This window comes from Neolamprologus multifasciatus, chromosome 6 (assembly GCF_963576455.1).
Source record: "Neolamprologus multifasciatus chromosome 6, fNeoMul1.2, whole genome shotgun sequence".
NCBI classification, from domain to species: domain Eukaryota; kingdom Metazoa; phylum Chordata; class Actinopteri; order Cichliformes; family Cichlidae; genus Neolamprologus; species Neolamprologus multifasciatus.
In genome coordinates, this window is record NC_140444.1 from 16,730,027 (window position 1) to 16,746,604 (window position 16,578).

Consider the following 16,578-nt stretch of genomic DNA (forward strand, 5'->3'; position numbering starts at 1 on the left):
TAACTACCATGTAATTCTTGTTTTATTCGCAAATATTTTTTGATCGTTACTGTTAAGCACTTTTGAGTGCAGGCGCAATTGTATTATTTATGGACAAATATTTTATGTTGTGGCTTTTCAGCGAGACAGCTCTAATTTTATTAATCAGAATTTGACATGTGCGTTCTTCTTGATTATGTTAGTGTTTTAAGCATTGTATAATACGCGTGGTCAGCTTGAATTATGTTTTAGAAATGTTGTGTTTTTTACTTGACTTTTTGATACTTGCTATAATGCTTTTGAGAATAATACTGTTTATGTTTAGTAATGGATTAAGATTTCACTATTTTTTATTTATAACTAGCACATTTGTTTATATTTAACCAGACAAACAACATTTACACAAATATCTCATGGAGACAAGTCTCATATTTTTTCTGTCTCATCTCTTACCTCAGTCATTCAGTGATGTGTTGTTCAGTGGTTTGTGAAGTGTGTCCTTCGGTGCGATGTGTCTGTATTAGAGAGCGCAAGGTATCTTTCCGTCTCCCTCCCTCTCTCTCTCATTCTCTCTCTCTCTCTCTCCCTCTCTCTCTCCCTCTCTCTCTCTCCCTCTCTCTCTGTGCCTCTCATTCTCTCCCTCCACTCACACGGAGCAGGCGCCGCTCCTCCATGCTGCGCGCCGGTGCTAACTGCCTCTCCTCTCTCTTCCCCTCCTCACCCCCTCTCCCTCTCTCCCCATCCTTCTCTCCCCCATTCTCCCCCTCTCTTTCCAATGCCTCCTCCTGCTTCCCCCCCTCCTCCCTCTCCTCATCCACCCTCCCCCCATCTTCCTCCCTCATCCAGGATGAATTCCACCCCTTCATCGAGGCCCTTCTGCCCCATGTCCGCGCCTTCGCCTACACCTGGTTCAACCTGCAGGCCCGCAAGCGTAAATACTTCAAAAAGCACGAGAAGCGCATGTCCAAGGAGGAAGAGCGTGCAGTGAAGGATGAACTGCTGGGAGAGAAGCCAGAGATCAAGCAGAAGTGGGCTTCACGCCTGTTGGCCAAGCTCCGCAAGGACATCCGGCCTGAGTTCCGTGAGGACTTTGTGCTCACCATCACGGGCAAAAAGCCCCCCTGCTGCGTGCTGTCCAACCCCGACCAGAAGGGCAAAATACGTCGCATCGACTGCCTGCGCCAGGCTGACAAGGTGTGGCGGCTGGACCTGGTGATGGTCATCCTGTTTAAGGGCAGCCCCCTGGAGAGCACGGACGGAGAACGACTGGTCAAGTCACCGCAGTGCACCAACCCTGGCCTGTGCGTCCAGCCACACCACATCGGAGTGTCTGTCAAGGAGCTGGACCTCTACCTGGCCTACTTCGTCCACACGCCAGGTATGTGAGAAACTGGACATCAGACACTAATTGAGAGGGATGTCAGCACATAAACACTCGCCACATGTAATCATGTCGGTGTGCTTTTAGGATCGCACTAACATTTTAACAATTTGAAACACAACAGAAACACAAGTGCATACCTTAATTTGCAATATAGTAAAATATAGAAAATGACAAAAAAACATAAAAAGAATAACGTAAAAGTAAAAATATTCAGAGACACAATAAAAACCTTTTTACTACTACGGAGGGAACGTTAAAGTAATAACTAAGCAGTTAAAAAGGTAAGAAAAAGAAATAAAGTAAAGATTTATCTCTCAGATTAACAAAGTGAAAGTCCCTGCTTGCTTTTGTTCCCACAGAAAACAGCGGGTACGTTTTTGTTCTTTTAATATTTTTCTTTTCTTCATCTGTTTCTTGGGTTTGTTTACATGACAACGTAGTATCAACAGTAATAAAAAAGAATTTGTTAGTGTGTGTCAGGGGCATACGTCCAGCGTGCTCTGGCAAGTAAGCGTTCATTATTCTGAGCGAGGCATTTGCGGCTTCATATGAGCATGTATTTTGTGTGTGTGTGTGTGTTTTGTTTTTTTCCTAGGAAAGAATTTGCATGCTTGTGTGTGTCTGTGTGTGTTTGAGTGACTGTTTTTTTATGAGATGAAATTTCTGTGTTTTTTGCGCAATGAATTTTGCACAAAGAAGAGTCACTGTTTATAGTATTGTACACAGTCTGTCGAGGTATATCTGCCATGGTAAGGCCATTGTAGCCAGAAATCATCATTTGGCCGCAGCCCAGGTTGTGTGTGTGCTTGTGTATTTATGTGTGTGTGTGTGTGTGTGAGAGAGAGAGAGAAAGCGAACAGAGCCGTGAGCCTCCTGCTCTCAGGCCGCAGGCTGCTGCCGCCTTCACCGTCTGCCTGAACGTTAGCACCACGTTGGACCTGGCTGCCAAACTCACGCTCACACACAAAACGCCAATGCTCAAAGACAGCCAGTACTATTGCAGCCACCTTCACACCCATACACACACATACAAACACAGCTAAATAAAGATACGCACACACTCTTTTTAAAAAAAAGGAAAAAAGAAAAGAAAAACAACTCTGTCATCTCTGCAGCGCACTTTCACACGTAAAGGCAAACACGGTTTTAGTCACGATTGCGTACACACACCCACACAGCACACACGTTCGGCCAAGGACTATCACAGATACAGTTTAATACAGCCAAACATTGTTGTATCGCAGCCACCATCATGGATACACACACTCACACCCGGCCAAACATCACTGTAGCCTCCAGTGCGCGTACTCCACACACACACAGCCAAAACACTGGCTGTGTTGTAGTTTTTCCCCCCACATTGCAAAAAAAAAAAAACTGTCAGAGAAGCCACACACACGCAGACACACACACACACACACACATAATATATCTCACAGCCAAATCTTCCAAATACACACTGCTTAACCATTTGCTGGCTACATATACAAACACACACTCATGACCTAATATTATGTCAGCTGGAATTTTCTGGAAATTTCAAACAGTGACTCAACCCGCACATATATATACAGCATATCCCAATCACTGTCCAAATACACACACACACGCGCTCTCGTGTCTGCCGAGGCACAACTCTTACACTGGGCATTAACATTACTCTAGCCAAATGCTATCATAGGTGATCCTTAGGCTCTCTCTCTCTGAGACACACACACACACACACACACACACATACATACACACACATACACACGCAAAATATCAATCCAGGCCAAATAACTCACAGCCTGAGCCAAACCCTGGCAGCAGCTCCAGCTTCACTTTGTTGGTCTCTCTGTGGCGGTAATAAACCATAGGTTGCGGCCATATTAGAGCATACTGAGAGAAAATCAACAGTGTTTGGGTTTTTGTTTTTGTAGATGTAATTGATTGTATTTTTTTTAAATTTATAATCAAATTTAATCACGAAAAAAATGTCTCTTATAAAGCTTATTTGGTATACTGGTCCATTTCGGGTCAGTTCTGTTTTACACAAATGAAAATGTCTCCCCTTGTAAATTATGCAAAATTAGTTTAATCATAAAATTAAAACTAAATCAAATGACACGCATATTCTAAGAGGTTCTTTTTAATCTTTTAAATCTTTTAAATTCATGGAGAAAGCAAAATGGCATGCTGGACAAAGGAATAAAGGAACACACCAATGAACAACAGAAAATATTTTATTCATGGTGTAATTCTGTGTATATATTAATTTAAGTAATTGAAGCTTATTGGGTTTAAAACCTAGTGAGTAAAGGTTGCTACAGGTGTTCTGATGTGTCCATACACACAAATGTAATTGAATTGCACTAAATTTCCTTTACCTGTACTGATGATGTCAGCTGTCCAATTTTCGGGTTCCTGGCATGTATTCATCACCGCAGCACTTAGTTTTACAACAGTATAGTAAAACACGTGACTACTTGGAGGCCCTTCCCAGTGTGCTGCCCATTCATAATGTCGGCTTACTGGATACTTTGTCTTATCTTACTAATACAATATATAATTATACAATAGTGTGCCTCAGCACTTTTATCTTATTCCAAAGAACCGATTTTCACTTTAAGTCCTTGTTGAACTACACAAAGAGCAAACTTTCCGTAAGGTCAGCACACTTGTCTTTGCTTTGCTTTTAACTCACATTTAGGAAATGGGCATCAAGGCCTTCCGTTTCTCTGTTGCACTCATCTGTTACAGTGATGTGTGGTTGTGTGTTTTCCTTTTCCACTCACTTGCACAGTGAATGACAAGATGTGCTCATTGTTTGTTTTTGTTTGGTTTGTATTTTGTCGGTCTTTAGCATCTCTGTCTTCCTCGCTCCTCTTTGATCCCGTGCACACTTTTGTTTTGTCTCCTTAAACATCGCCTTCATTGTTGCTCTCACAGAGGTAAAGCCTCCGCTGATCTCTTTTGTTTATATTGTAGGAGACTCGGAGAGAGAGTGAGGGAGAGAGAGCACGTTTGAAAGCAGAAGAGGCTACAATAGTGATTGTTCTGTTTGGCAGCACCCGGGCCCCGTTGGTGTGGGAAGAAGAGAAAGACGTCTTGTGTTTTGTTTATGACAGAGTGGCAAAAGCTGCCACGGGGAATCTCTGGGCTTGCCGTCAGGCTTTCTCAGACTGTTCTGCAGCCAGCCAGCCTTTGAGATCCTCTCTGTTACAGAGCATAACACACCGCAGCCGTAACAGAACAAACCACGATGCCACAATACAAAACCTTCTCCGCCTGTTTTCAGGCACCTCAGATAAAGAGCAAAAAAAAAAAGCAGACAGAGCAACATGTCTTTGAAACTGAATGACTTTGTAACTGAAATGCTGGCAGAGAAATAGATGAGAGGGAAAGAGGGGCTGTGGTGCAGTACAGTGAGTAGTGTATTTTTAGTGTTTATTAAGAGCGAGTGACTGGTATATTATAATGGAGATAGTGATCTCTTGGCCCGGAAGTGCCAAGGGTCTGCCAGAGCACCGAACACTGCCAGTGTCCCAGTTGATAACCATGAATGGAGCGCTTTGGATAGGCTTACACGTACTTCACCGTACTAGCCTAGATGTAGTTCTCACTTCTGTTACTCTGACTACTGCATAGGTGGCTGCAGTTGTACACCATCTGAGGAGAAGTTATTGCTCCTCCTCACAGTATTCAGTGGACTATTTGATTTATAATCTTTGGGCTGTTTTAGATTAAACTCAGCACATTTCTGATTTATTCGAGGTTGGAAAAATAGAAGATTAAAAAAAAACATTTGTCAGGTCCAAAGTTAGCTCTATGCACTTAGTCATAGCTTGGAAAGCATTCTTCCAGCGTTTTATTTTCTTTCCCCTTTTTCTTTTGTACGCCGTAAGTGTGATCATGAAAAGATGTTTCAAATGTGTTTCCAATCAAAAGTGCAGTACAGGAAATTTGCAGTCACTCTGAGGGAGGTGTGAAATGTGCTCGCCGTGCCATTTCTGCCATGACCGCTCCACACTCCACGCTCTGTAGTGCCAGATCCCGCCTCTCTCTCACTATAGCAGTAGTCATGCCTTGGACATTGCTGTGAGAAAGCCCAGAGAAGCCTTAGTGTTGTGGCCAGCCCCCCAGCCAATTCGCTGACCACAGCTTGGATTCACAAATAAAACCCTACTTGCGTTCATCACTACGCAAAACTCTAGAGTTTAGGGGATGCAAAATGTAATTAAATGTGTGAGGAAAAAAGGTGAAAAAAATGTAGTAACAGGAAAGGGAGAGAAAAAGAGAAAGGAATCCTGACACTCAGGAATCACGTGAATTGTTTGTGACATCTTAAAAGTTGAAGGAATACTCTGATGGATTCCACAGGTCTTCTTTTCCCCAAAGCTCGTTGTTTTTTCCCTGTGAAAATAATCTGTTGTTAATTACTTCCTGGATCTCCTCTCAGACTCCCATGACATCACAAGGTTTGAGTGGACTATCCTTGTGTGCAAGCACAGCTTAGGATGGCCGTCAGCAGTGAAGTTTTGATTAAATGAAATCTTGACACTCGGGAGGGGGGGTCAGTTAGGTCTGAGGCTTTGTGTTGTGTGTGTGGTGGGAACAGGGGCCCACGTCGGCTAAGAAAAGCTCTCCACATGCAGAGCAGCTTTGGCATCAGCAAATGTTTACTGATGACTCTCGTTTAGTCGGGTCTTTTGCACATCTCTGCCTTTCTGTCTGGCCTCAGGGATGCGTTGAGGTGGCTATGTATCAAATCTAAAGGGTTAAGACGCAGGGAGAGCCCCGTCACATTAGAGAGGCCGAGTGAGAGGGAGTCTTCTCACACTATTCTTGGCTTCAGAAAAAAGTCTGTGTATTTGGATAGCTATTGCTATCCGTCTAGCCAAAGCCCTGTTGTGTACTCATTCGTTCCAAAACACGCGCACACATACACAGACGCGAGGCTAACATTGGGGTGTCACAGACGTACATAGATTGATCCAAAACCGCAGGGTCTGCATTTATCTCATGAGACCATGATGACACAAGCTGACTCGAGGGAAAATTAGAAAAAAAAAAAAAAACACGAGAAAGGCGAGTCAAAGACAATGTTGTTATGTTTGGTGTCCCATTAAATTGACCAGTGACAACTGGCATGCTCCTTGATACGGTGCCTTTTGTCCTAGAAAAGCTCTCCGCTTTTTTTGGTTTTACATAACGATCATAAGCCTCCATTTCTTTGGCTGTGCCTGACTCGGGAGAGAGTAAAACCCATGAACAATTCTGGTCTACCCGCATCTGTTTCCTTTTGTGTGAAGAGTTTTCAGTGTCGGAGATATGCGGTTAAATAGATTATTCCAGTGAAATTGGGAGGCCATCACTATGGTGGAGGAGACAAATAAGACAGTTTGTGCTATTTGGCTCTTTTACTGTTTTTTCTCAGATGCCCTGTGTCTTTTTGAATGAACCCAGCTGTCAGACTTTTTTCTGCTCCCATGAGAAGAAGCACTGCAGCGTAAACGCAAAGCAGGGTAGGGAAGCAGAAAAGCAAAAGGAAATTTTCAGCGTTCTGTGGTTTTCATGATTAGGGGAAAAAAAAGGTCTCAAATTAAACAATTTACATTTCTTTGGATACTAATTATGCATATCTTTTTTCTTTATAGTATTTTAATTTATTGGAGTGCTCATTTTAAATTTACAACTACACAATTTTAGATTTCCACAAATTAAATTAACCTTTAATTTAAATTTTGGCCCAGTGGTGATGTGTTCAAAATAATATCTTAAAATACATTATGCAAATTAAAGTAAATGTATCTTTATTATTTTCTCTAATTTAATAATGTAACACATTGTTGCTATTTTTCCGGCTAAATTACTCTTTGGACTTGCATGTAATACATGCTTAGCAGTTTTTTGTTTATTTGAAAGAAAAGACGAGTGTTTTCACACGCTGCCGAGCCTAGTCTAATGCCTACTGTTGAGATTTAATTGCACATTAAAACACAGTAAATAAAAATGGGTGTAGGCTAAGCCACGCCACGCAGTGATAAAAACTGCATTCTTTACTTGAGCTGAGTGGGCTTTTTAACATTTTTTATTAGGAGAAAAACTAAAGTGTAAAAAAAGAAGGAGGGGGGGGGGGCAAGAAAAAGAGATGAAAAGAAGAGGTTATTGAGAAAAAAGAGAGTCAGAAGCAGCGAGGGGGAGGTATTGTCTGTATTAATACTGTGTCTTCCCAGTGCCGGGTCTCTTTTCAGGCTTTTGTAGCGGCGCCAACCATGAAATGTGTCTGTCCCCAAAAACCATATACCCACTCAGGAGGGTTTCCCGACCTCAGAGAGACAGAGAGGAGGAGGAAGAGGAGGAGAAGGAGCAGGAGAAAGAGCGCTATGGCCAATGCTCAATCTCAGACAGGCCAGCCAGAAAGGAGGGAGAGCCAGGGAACACGGCTTATTCACCGGGCTGCACTCACAGCGAGGCCCTGGCAAAGGCTGCTGAGTCTGGCTAATAGCAGTATTCGTGCCACACAGCAATAGGCGTGCTATAATAAGTACCTCAGTACTGTATTTTAAATCCAAGGCACTATTACTTATGTTTCTGTTGTTTTTATTAAATTTTTCCGAGAAGCGGTTTTGCTGAGTTTGTTTTGTTGAATTAAAAGTTGGGTCAGTACCGATTTAGAAAAAAGAAATAAAAATATCCTCTATTTCATTTTATTTTGCACATGTGGGTTGAAGAATAATGAAATTATTATGTGGGCGAATTTAACACGGCAAAGGAGTCTAATGTTGAAAGTGAGAGGAGTTGTGTCGGCGGTCGCTTTTGGCACGATGCTATCTCCCTGCATGGAAGACGCCAAATTTTCATGATATTCCCTGCCAACCTCCTCCCTCTGATCCTCTCTTCTTCTCTTTTCTTTCCTTCGCTTATTTCCGCTTTTCTTTTATTCCTCTTTAAGGTTCAAATGAGTGCCCTCCCCTAGCCTCATTAACACCCTGGACTTCTATTTGCAGCTACAAAAAAATGTAAAATAACTTGTAAGCACAAACATTTTAGCACTCAGTAGGACCATTATTCTCACTTTTCATGAAAGCAGGCCATCACACATGTGGAGGCTTTGAACCTTGATTTTTTTTTTTTTAGTGGCCAAAGATGTTTTGTCACCAGTCGTTTTTTTATATTTCAAATTACAGAAAAACCTTCAACACTCTTTATAGTTAGTATTTAATGCCTTAGTTTATTTTTACATTTGTTTATTTGTCAGTACAAGTATTTTTCTGTATGCAGTCAGGCTGGATTGCAGTTTAGTTTCCCTTCTGGATAAATGTAGTCCTTTCACTTTATAATATTTGCATAACTCGTTATTTAATTTGGTTGCTTATTATTTTCTGGTTAAAACATCATCACACTGAGATGGTCCGTCTTTCCGAAAAAGCCACTCTTAGATGTTTGGAGGAAAAAAAACTTCATGAAGGCTTCATTTGATGTTTGTTACACCGTGAGAAGGAGAGCAGTTTAGAGAAGACAGAAAGTGGGGTGGAGGGGGGTGGGGGGTGAATAAGTGAGCTAGCCGAGAAGCACAGCAAAATGCAGAGAATCACATTTGGCATGCGTCTGTGTAAGCGAGTAAGCTTCAAATCAGTTTGGACACAGATCTAGGACACTAGACGTAGAGAAGAAAGCGGGATGAAACGGGATAGGGAACAACATGGGATTGGGAGCAGGCATAGTGTGTATATTTTGTATTTATGTTGAGCATATAGTGGGGTGTTAGTTAAGGGGAGGATGAGATGGAGGGGGCTGGTGGATGAGGATGCGGTTTGTTGGGGAAAGGGGGTTGACGCGGTGGGTGTTTGGTAGAGTGTCCCTCAATGACGACTTGAAAAACAGGCCGGTAAATAAATGGAGTGGCGGTAAACAAGGCTCGGCGCTTCATCAAAAGACCCCATTCATCTGTGAACAGGAGAGTCTCTCTTTTCTCTGAGGAGACAGAGAAAGGAACCCACTGACGCTGACGAGAGGACGGCGCTTGTTTAGATAACAGGATGAGTTTGGAGTGAAATGGCATTAGTGTGTGTGTGTCTGTGTGTGCGTGTTCACGTTTGAGTTTGAGCGAGCTTGAAGGGGGGTGCAGAGCAGGGTGGAAAGTGGAAAGAGTCCTCAGCGAGTGGAGTAAGGTGGGGGCAAAGATAGTGTTTTGTTTTTCGTGTGTGTGTTTGTTCTTTATCACTACCATGGATTCAGGAAAGGATGGTGTTTTCAGGGGTTAGAATTAAGGACTAAAGACGGTGTGTGTTTGTGTGTCTAGTACAAAGCAGTGTAGTGGGTGGTGGTGGGGGGTTCTTTTGGCAACGTTTATGTGTGTAAGCACAGGCGTGCATATGTGTGAGAGTGCATATGTGCATATGTCTCTGTCTGCTCATTATACATGGTTATTTTTCCAGACCAAGCACTATGCTCTACTTTGCATGATTTACAGTACTATAGCCAAGCAGGCGTCTTTTTTTAGGATTCAGAGTTTGGAAGGAGAAGAGTTTTGGGTCTCAGGGGACACCGTGTGCACTGGCCACAGCAAGGTGTTATGCTTCCTCTCTTGTTTCAGCTGTTTATAATTCAGCTCGTCGGCCCGTCGGCCAGGGAGCCAGGTGTAAAGTAACTGCTAAAAAGTCCTATGGCGCATTTCTGTTGTGAAAACTTTCTCGTTAAGAGGAGATGAATTTATGAACACGAAGATCAGGGTTAAGTCATCTCCAACCACTTAGTGAATTGTAATTGAAAGAGCGGAGCGGGAAGCCAAGTGAGGGGCGTCTTTTAAAAGCTTTTATTTGGTTTATGTTTGATTGTGTTACACTTGAGTGTGACTGTTAACAACTCTGACTCTTTTAAACTTGCCTGTAATTGTTAAGAGCTCGTCTTGTTTATAGTCGCGGCCTTGTGCAGTAAGACGCGAAAAGTGCATCTGTCACTTTGCAACTTGAGTGATCTGACAGCTGAGCTTTATACTTTTCATTTACAACCTCGGAGCAGCGGAAGACATGCAGTACTTTCATCTTGTCATTGACAATGTTAAGAGACTCTTAAAAACCCTTTGTGTAGGTAGCAGCAGCATCCACCACACACAGTATCGCAGTTTCTCTGTTGCCGTCTGTCTTATTTTTAGGGGATGAATGATTTTATTTTAATGTCCTTCCATTGATATGTTTTTTTACACTGACTGGTAGGGGTTTTTTTTCGTTTGTTTTTTTAGTCAGAAATCCCCCCTTCTCTCTGTCCCCTTTCTTGCCACCCCCAAGTCCCCCTCCCCAGTCCACCGCCTGTTCCCCTCACGTTTATTGGACCCAAATTCGGCTGCCACCATGGCAACCCGGGCTCCCAGGGAACCTTGCCTGGGTGCAATCCAAGGTGCCTTCAGGGTGGCACTGGCTGGCGTTGTCTGCGTCAGTGGGCTGTCACCACGGCAGGTTGCTGCGACAAGGCCAGCCCGGTTGTGGCCTGCCTCAGTGGGAGTGCTAAGCTCGCTAACCTCCTTTAACTAACTACTAGCTAACATGACCTGCCATATCCGGTGACAGTAGCTGCCGCTTCAACTGCTGCAGGCCTCGGCAACTGCAACGTGGGGGAAGCAGGGGAAGTGTTTCACCAGTACGCATATTGATTGGCATGGCTGTGGTGCCCATTGCTGCCTCCCACATGAAAGAAAACAGGGAGAGAGACGAGAGAGTGAGAGGGAGAAAGACGGTATAGAGATGCGTTTTCAGTGTGTAATATATGAGTATATACGTTTATTTAAACAATGCTCTTCTCTTGGGGTGTGTAAACATTCAGCTGCACATATTTGGCTCTGCATGTGTTGCCAAAGCACGTGTATGATCTATAAATGCATGATTATGATCTGTGTACATCATCATGCATCTGTTGAGGCAATATGGTTTTATGACTGATGCCGACAACCATCAGTGGCCCAACAATTCGAACGACAAATGAAATTAAAACATGATGGTATATTGTTTAGTTCTTGTTTTTCTTTTCAGATTGCATTTTTTTCTCCTCCACAAGTGTGTGACTGTATGCTTCTGTGTAAGTGCACTGGCTTTGTCTGTACAGTCATCTGTTTATCCTGTTTATTGCAAACAAAACAAATAGGTGACACACAGACTGTTCGTACTTAATGGGATGATAATGTTAGTGCGATCCAGATTGTATGCTAAATAGAAAAGGACACTTGTGAATGGTTGTATTTATTTGTGCTTTTTCCAGACAGTGGAAATCCTGCAACACTTTGGGCACATTTTCTCTTTGCATGGATTGGCACCTGGTGCATCCACCCACCTTTTTTCCTTCAAACACACACATACACACAGGCCAAGCGCAAACTGCTGAAGCCTAGTCAGTGGGTAGTCTGGTACAGTAGGGATTCGTGCGGTGCTTATTCTTACCTCAGCTTTATCCAGCGAGGAATTCCTGCTGTGGCACTGTAAACAATGCAAGGCCTGCTGACTTAGAGCATCGTAAGTGGTAACACTTTTCAGGACTATATGAAGCCCTGTATAGTTTCTATATATAACCACTTCAGAGTAACTGTGATGCTCTTTTTTTTTGTGGTGCACCTATAGAGTTCGGACTACAGTTAAAGGCGTGTAGCACATTTCAGAGGTTCACCCCATTAAGCTACATCCAGACATGTTCAGAGCTAAAAGTAGCTGCGGAAAAGTGACTAATCGCTTAAAATTATGACTAGAAAAAAGCAGTTTAGGCAGCACTCCATTGGGAGACTTGTAGCCACTCTAGAAGTTGCTCTCCATGCACTACATTCCAGCTCTAAACTGCACAGAGTAGTTAAGGGTAGGGCAACACATTGGCTCTGCAGGGAAGGAATGGATATCTCATCACCCTGCTTTCCTAAACTGTGAGTCAGTATCCCTAAGTTGCCTTGGGCCAATCACTGTTAACAGTTGGACTCCACTTGATGAAAATACCAGTTTACAATTTACCTGGTCCGGGGTTCAGAAGTACTTTACTAGAGGGACTTCTGGGCAGTTTGGGTACAGCTTGGTATTAAATCTCTTTGACTGGGTCTTTTATATTTTACACCACTCTTTTAGCTCGATTTTCCTCCCTCTTTGAGAACAAAGTCAGTGTTTCTTCCTTACTCCTAAGTGAGTTCAGACGGGCCAGAGAGACGGTGCATTCGTCACGCGAGGTGTGTAAGGAGATATGATGTGTGATGCATGACGGTGCAGCGTGCGCGCTCAGAGCTGCCAGCTGGTGTAAAGGGGCCAGAGGTAGAAAGTTTAACAGAGAAAGAAAAGTTTGACAGTGAATCATTTAACACTGTATAAACTGCAGACGAATTATTGTTAAATTCCTCCTTCCTCTTCTGATTCTCTCATTTTCTGTAGTCTCTTTCTCTCTTTCTCTTCCCTGACCTTAAATTGAGGGCTAGATTGAGGATAGTGACGGGCTAATGAGCCCCTTTTTCCTGCAATTACACGCCTCTCTCCTATTCCCTCTGTCTCTCGCTGTTTCCATCTCAAGTTCTCTGTTTTAGCATTGTCTGTTCATTTTCTTCTTTCAGGCAAATTATTCAGTTTCCTTAATCTCTTCTGTCTCATGTTTCTCCTTTCCCCAGTTTCCTTTTTTTCCTGTCACCTTCTTAGAAAGTAGTGGTAAATCAAGATGGCACTCCATCTTTTAAGGCGACATGATGGTCAATTAAAGAAATCTGGTCCTAATTTGTAGTTGATTGCTATCTGAGATTTTGGATGGAAACTCAGCTTGTTAATAAAGAAAAAATGCAGAACCCTGCTTCCTTCTCTTTGCTCCCTCCTTTGTTTTCATTTGATTAGACCTTTTATTTTGGCTTACTCTTCGCATTGGCTTCATGTAGTTTTTGTTCTTCATTGCTCTCTGAATTACACTTACTCAAAATCAAGAGTACATTTTTAGTTTATGTAGTGAAGATTGGAAAGTATATTTTACCTTACGATATTATTCACGTGGTACTCTTGGTTATTGGCATATTGGCAACACATCTTGGTGTACAGGCTCATTTTTTCTTTCCACACTCTCTTTCACTTAGTGGGCCTAATTTGTCCCATATGGAAAAGATATATATAAATCTTATAAAGTTTGTATCTGTCTTGTGTGAAACTTGTATGAAAAGCATACAAGAGTGAAAACAGATATAAGATCCCTTGAAAAATTATATAATGAAACTTGTATGTTTTGTATACTTACTAAAACAATATATGAAAGTAATGAGAAAGTGGCCACTTTCATGAGTAAATCATGTAAGCCTTATATGATTTACTCATGAAAGTGGCCACTTTCATGAGTTAAGTCATATAAGTTTTTACTATTTCTTTTCCATATGGGGTCTCTTAAACACAGAGAAACTTTTGTATATGTGTATTAACATGTTTAACTGGAGGTGTACATGGAAAAAATGACATGATTTCTTTTCCTTTCATGGTGCCTGGTTGCTGTTTGTGTTTAGCTTGATTGCTAACCCGCTGTGTCTTCCTCCCCACTGTGCGCTGGCCATGAACTGGAGCAGAGTTTTCAAGGGTTTCGTGGCCCTTCCTGCTTTTTAATTCTATGACATAATGTGTCTATACAGAGTAAAAACTACCGCTCTTTACTAGTCTAACATCCTTGGAACAATTAGAGCCTCGAAGGCTATGGATGTGAGTTTAAAACAGTTCATACATTTCTGTTAAGCATGCATATGTTGATGTTAGTGCAAGATCACGGTTATTTTTAATTTATTTAATGATTAAAGTATTTGACAGCATGTCACCGTCGAGGCTTGCCTTTAGCTGTATTGTCACCATGCGTTTGAATAACAGTGGTGTGGCTTAGTAAATTAGATTAAAGCTCTGGTGCCCAGCAAGCACCCAACCTGTTAAAATGGCCTTGAACAAGACACTGAATACCCAGCAGCTCCAGAGGTGTTACTCTGTAACCAATCCCAATCGTTGACCCCTCTGAGCACTGCAACAGGAGTAAAGAATTTTTACAGGAGTTCAGTGGAGTATCACATTATTAGTAAGACCTAGCATAGAGCCATGATCTTTGGTTCGTGAATACCTTGCACAGGTGATAATGGGAAGCTACCTCCTAGCCTAGCAGCAGTTGCTTCACATCTTTTCTCCGTGCCTTGTGCCAAGTAAAAGTCACTTTGAATGCTAAATCCTTGCATAGTGTGCAGCGCTAACAAGTCCCAATCTAGGCTGATCCCTATTAATACAATGGGTCATGATCAGACTAAAAACTGTAGCATTCAGCTGCCCTCCATGTGGCCTGTTGTTATGGCAGGGTCAGTTCAATGACAGCCCAAGAGATTTTAACACAAGGAGAAAAATATGCAAGTTGCTGAGTTCTGACTGTATGTAACACATATGTGGCTGTTTTTGATTAAAAGTTGTTGTTGTAATTGTGGGGCTTAAAATGCCAGGTGGCGGATGTGTCCCACTAATCCCCTATCTAATTTCGAGGTCCAGGGGTGAAGCTCTTAATCCGAAACACACACATACGCACGTTCATGGTCTTGCAAACACACAGACACACATATACCTACTCACAGTCACTCCGACACACACACACATTCACCCACAAACACACATATGGACATGCACGTGTCCCTGGTCCTCTCTGTTAGCTGCGTTTTAAAGTTTTAAAACTGTCACCCCCGACTTACTTAGTAATGCTTTAATATATGCGCACACCTGCAGACACTCATAAAACATTGTTAACTTCATAAATTTATGCGCTTGTGCTTTGCCTTCATACCTCCATAAATGCATACACAAGTGTATAATATATTAATGGAAGTTGGTTGGCCTTTCTGTCTATTTTGCTTCCTCTTAGCCTTTCACTGACGTAATTACTTTTTATGACAAAGGTTGTTGCTACACATCAGGCCATATTAAGGTACACTTAGATTGAAGAAAGTGTCAGAGATACTGGGAGATAAGGTAGTTGGCTGCCTGCTCCACCCTTTTACCTCAGTTCACCCCTGCTCCTCTCCACTCTGCTGTATTTAGGTCAGCCACACAGCACACACGCCACACTCAATGGATAGCTACAGTGTAACATGGGGAACGTCTGCAATGATTAGCCTTTCACAGCTTCTGTTGGATTTTAACTTGCTCTAAAGTTTCAACAATAAAAACTTGGTGCTTCACTGAACCTTTGTTTATCTTTGATTTTTGTATCAGTTTCACTTCATAATAGCTTTCTTCAGGATTAGTGTTTATCTGTTAGTCTTTTACTGTCTGGCGTTATTTAAATTTGCAGCCTTAAAATAAGTTTTACTTTTAACTACTATGTAGTGGAGGTGACTTTGTGCCTCTATAGCCTGTTGATAGTGGTATTTCTTTACTGTAAATGGCTCAGCATACTTCCATTTCTTCTTTGTCTTTGTCTCATCCTGTTACCTTATGGTGGCAGGTGTGGTGGCCATGTGTTTTAAGTATGTCTAGTAGTTTACAGCCCAAGCTAAGAGGGGGAGGAAGGAGGGAGGCATGCAGAGAGGGAGGAGGAACCGCCTTGCCCCGGGCGTAGGGTCATCTCAGGTGAAATGTCTCTGGGCACGTGGGCATGTCTAAAAGAAAAGAGGGAGGAGTCAGAGGAGGAGTTTGTTGAGACATGCGATAGGCACAAAAAAAAGTTTGTGATAGGAAGGGAGATCAGAAGAACAGCCAGTCTCATAAAAAGATAGCACAGATACAGTTTTCTAATCAGTTCATTTTTTTTGTTATGTATATGAAGAGTCTAGATGTAGAATTTAATGGCTTGGAATTGAGGGAAGGGAAGGATATGGAGGGAGTAACTCCTGTCCAGACTGCTGTACTGTGAATGCAGAGGGAGTTCCTAATAAAGGAAAAATATGCATCTGAGTGATACATTAAGTGACCAGGACAGTGTTGTGACTTTTTCATGATAGCAACAAGATGTGTGTTCAGACTGGGAGTACTGAGAAAGGTGCCTCGTCAGGGGACCTCTGTCAGACGGAGGGTAACGTTGTGGAGAAAGTTTTCGAGACTCAAGGAGGGAAAATAAAATGAGGGTTTTGGGGGGGTGGGGGTGACGCATGATTTCCCAAGCTCAGATATGAAAAGAGGGCGGAGTGGTAGAGAGAGAGAGGGCGGAAAGGACAAAAACAGAGAGAATTGGGGAGGTGGCAAGAGGAAGAGAGAGGCTGCAAAGAGAGGGGGAATGTGAGAGAGAGAGAG

At 42.5% G+C, this 16,578-nt stretch overlaps 1 protein-coding gene across 12 annotated transcripts in view; it reads left to right on the forward strand.

The window, feature by feature from the left end:
* The window catches only part of nfixa (nuclear factor I/Xa), a 109,264-nt gene that overhangs the window by 32,930 nt on the left and 59,756 nt on the right, over positions 1-16,578 (forward strand). For 10 of the 12 annotated variants that reach the window (XM_085162863.1, XM_085162860.1, XM_085162866.1 and 7 more), the window contains one exon: positions 826-1,357. In XM_085162863.1, coding sequence (XP_085018989.1) covers positions 826-1,357 — 532 coding nt within the window. Of the gene's footprint in view, positions 1-22; positions 1,358-16,578 lie in introns of those variants that run through there. The other 2 variants (XM_085162857.1, XM_085162858.1) reach the window with 2 other exon arrangements.